Source organism: Tupaia chinensis, unplaced genomic scaffold (genome assembly GCF_000334495.1).
Source record: "Tupaia chinensis unplaced genomic scaffold, TupChi_1.0 Scaffold149121_1, whole genome shotgun sequence".
In the NCBI taxonomy this organism is placed as follows: domain Eukaryota; kingdom Metazoa; phylum Chordata; class Mammalia; order Scandentia; family Tupaiidae; genus Tupaia; species Tupaia belangeri.
The window spans coordinates 1-1,440 of NW_006208967.1; the positions used below are offsets into that span (position 1 = coordinate 1).

At 43.3% G+C, this 1,440-nt stretch overlaps 1 protein-coding gene across 1 annotated transcript; it reads right to left on the minus strand.

The window, feature by feature from the left end:
- Window positions 1-169: 169 nt before the first annotated feature.
- Window positions 170-1,120, minus strand: LOC102479744 (olfactory receptor 1E5-like). Its single transcript, XM_006170885.1, has one exon. The coding sequence runs from the start codon at window positions 1,118-1,120 to the stop codon at window positions 170-172; it is 951 nt and encodes a 316-aa protein (XP_006170947.1).
- Between the last annotated feature and the right edge of the window lie 320 nt (window positions 1,121-1,440).

A 1,440-nucleotide genomic window follows, 5' to 3' on the forward strand; every position in this document is an offset into this window, starting at 1 on the left:
AAAATTAAAAAGCACAGTGAGTCTTCCCTAGCACAACTTGAAAAAACTCTTCGGCATGCTATGGGTATTGCATCAGAGGCACCAAACTTAGTCACTACCATAATATTTAGTATACTACTCATTTTCAATATTACACCTATTGTTAGAAAACATACTTTGACCTTTAGAGTCACTGTCCCAGAGAAAAGTGCATCATCCACTTTGTAAAGATGTTTTTCAAGGCTCCCTTTATGTCCTGGTTCCTCAGGCTGTAGATGAATGGGTTCAGCATGGGGGTCACCACAGTGTACATCACAGCCATGACAGTCTCCTTCATGGTAGAATTGCCAGCTGAAGGGTACAAATAGAGGCCAAGGATCATCCCATAGAACAATGACACCACAGAAAGGTGGGAGCCACAGGTAGAGAAGGCCCTATGGATACCCCTAGCAGAAGGGACCTTGAAGATGGAAGATACGATTCGTGCATAGGATGAAAAAATCAACAGAAATGGGACAATTGTGACAAGTCCTCCTACGATAAATATTACTATTTCATTTATCTGAATGTCAGAGCAAGCCAACTTCAGCAGAGCTGACAGGTCACAGAAAAAGTGAGGGATCACATTATCAGCACAGAAAGACAACCTTGCCGTGAGCAGGGTGTGCAACAGAGAGATAAACGTGGCCAGCACCCAGGACAGCACCACCAGGGAGAGACAGAGCCTAGGACTCAGGATGAAGGTGTAGTGCAGGGGGAAGCAGATGGCCACGTAGCGGTCATAGGCCATGGCCACAAGGAGGAAGCTCTCCAGGTCTGCAAAAAGCAGGAAGAAGTACATTTGGGTCAGGCAGCCTGCATAGGAGATAGATGGGTCTTGGCTCTGCATATTCTTCAACAGCTTGGGAACAGTCACAGAAGAGAAGCAGAGGTCAGAGAAGGACAAATTGCTGAGTAACAAATACATGGGCGTGTGAAGGTGGGAGTCCAGCCGAATGAGTATGATGATGAGGAGGTTCCCCAGGACAGTGGTAAGATACATGGCCAGGAACAGGGCATAGACCAATCCTTGCTGATCTGGCTCAAGAGGCAAACCCTGAAGTAGGAACTCTGTGAAGGCAGTTGTATTTATTCTTTCCATGTTGGTTTTATTTTACCTTTTTAAAATTAAGAATAATTTGTATGAAAGTATGAGCATATATACACAGGCAAGTATACATACATACACACTATAGAGTATTCAGAAATACAACTATTTTCTCTTGTTCAGAGAGGGCAGCAGGAGGGCAACTAAATGAGCACTCTTTAGTGGAGGTGCATAAAAGCATTGGAAACCATGAAACACATGGTGATAAACACCCATTCCAAGGAAATTAAACATGACTTTCAAACTCTCTCAATGTGCAAATATCTCAGAAGGTTACAGATAGGATCATTTTTTTTTTTTTGGAGAGATTTTCA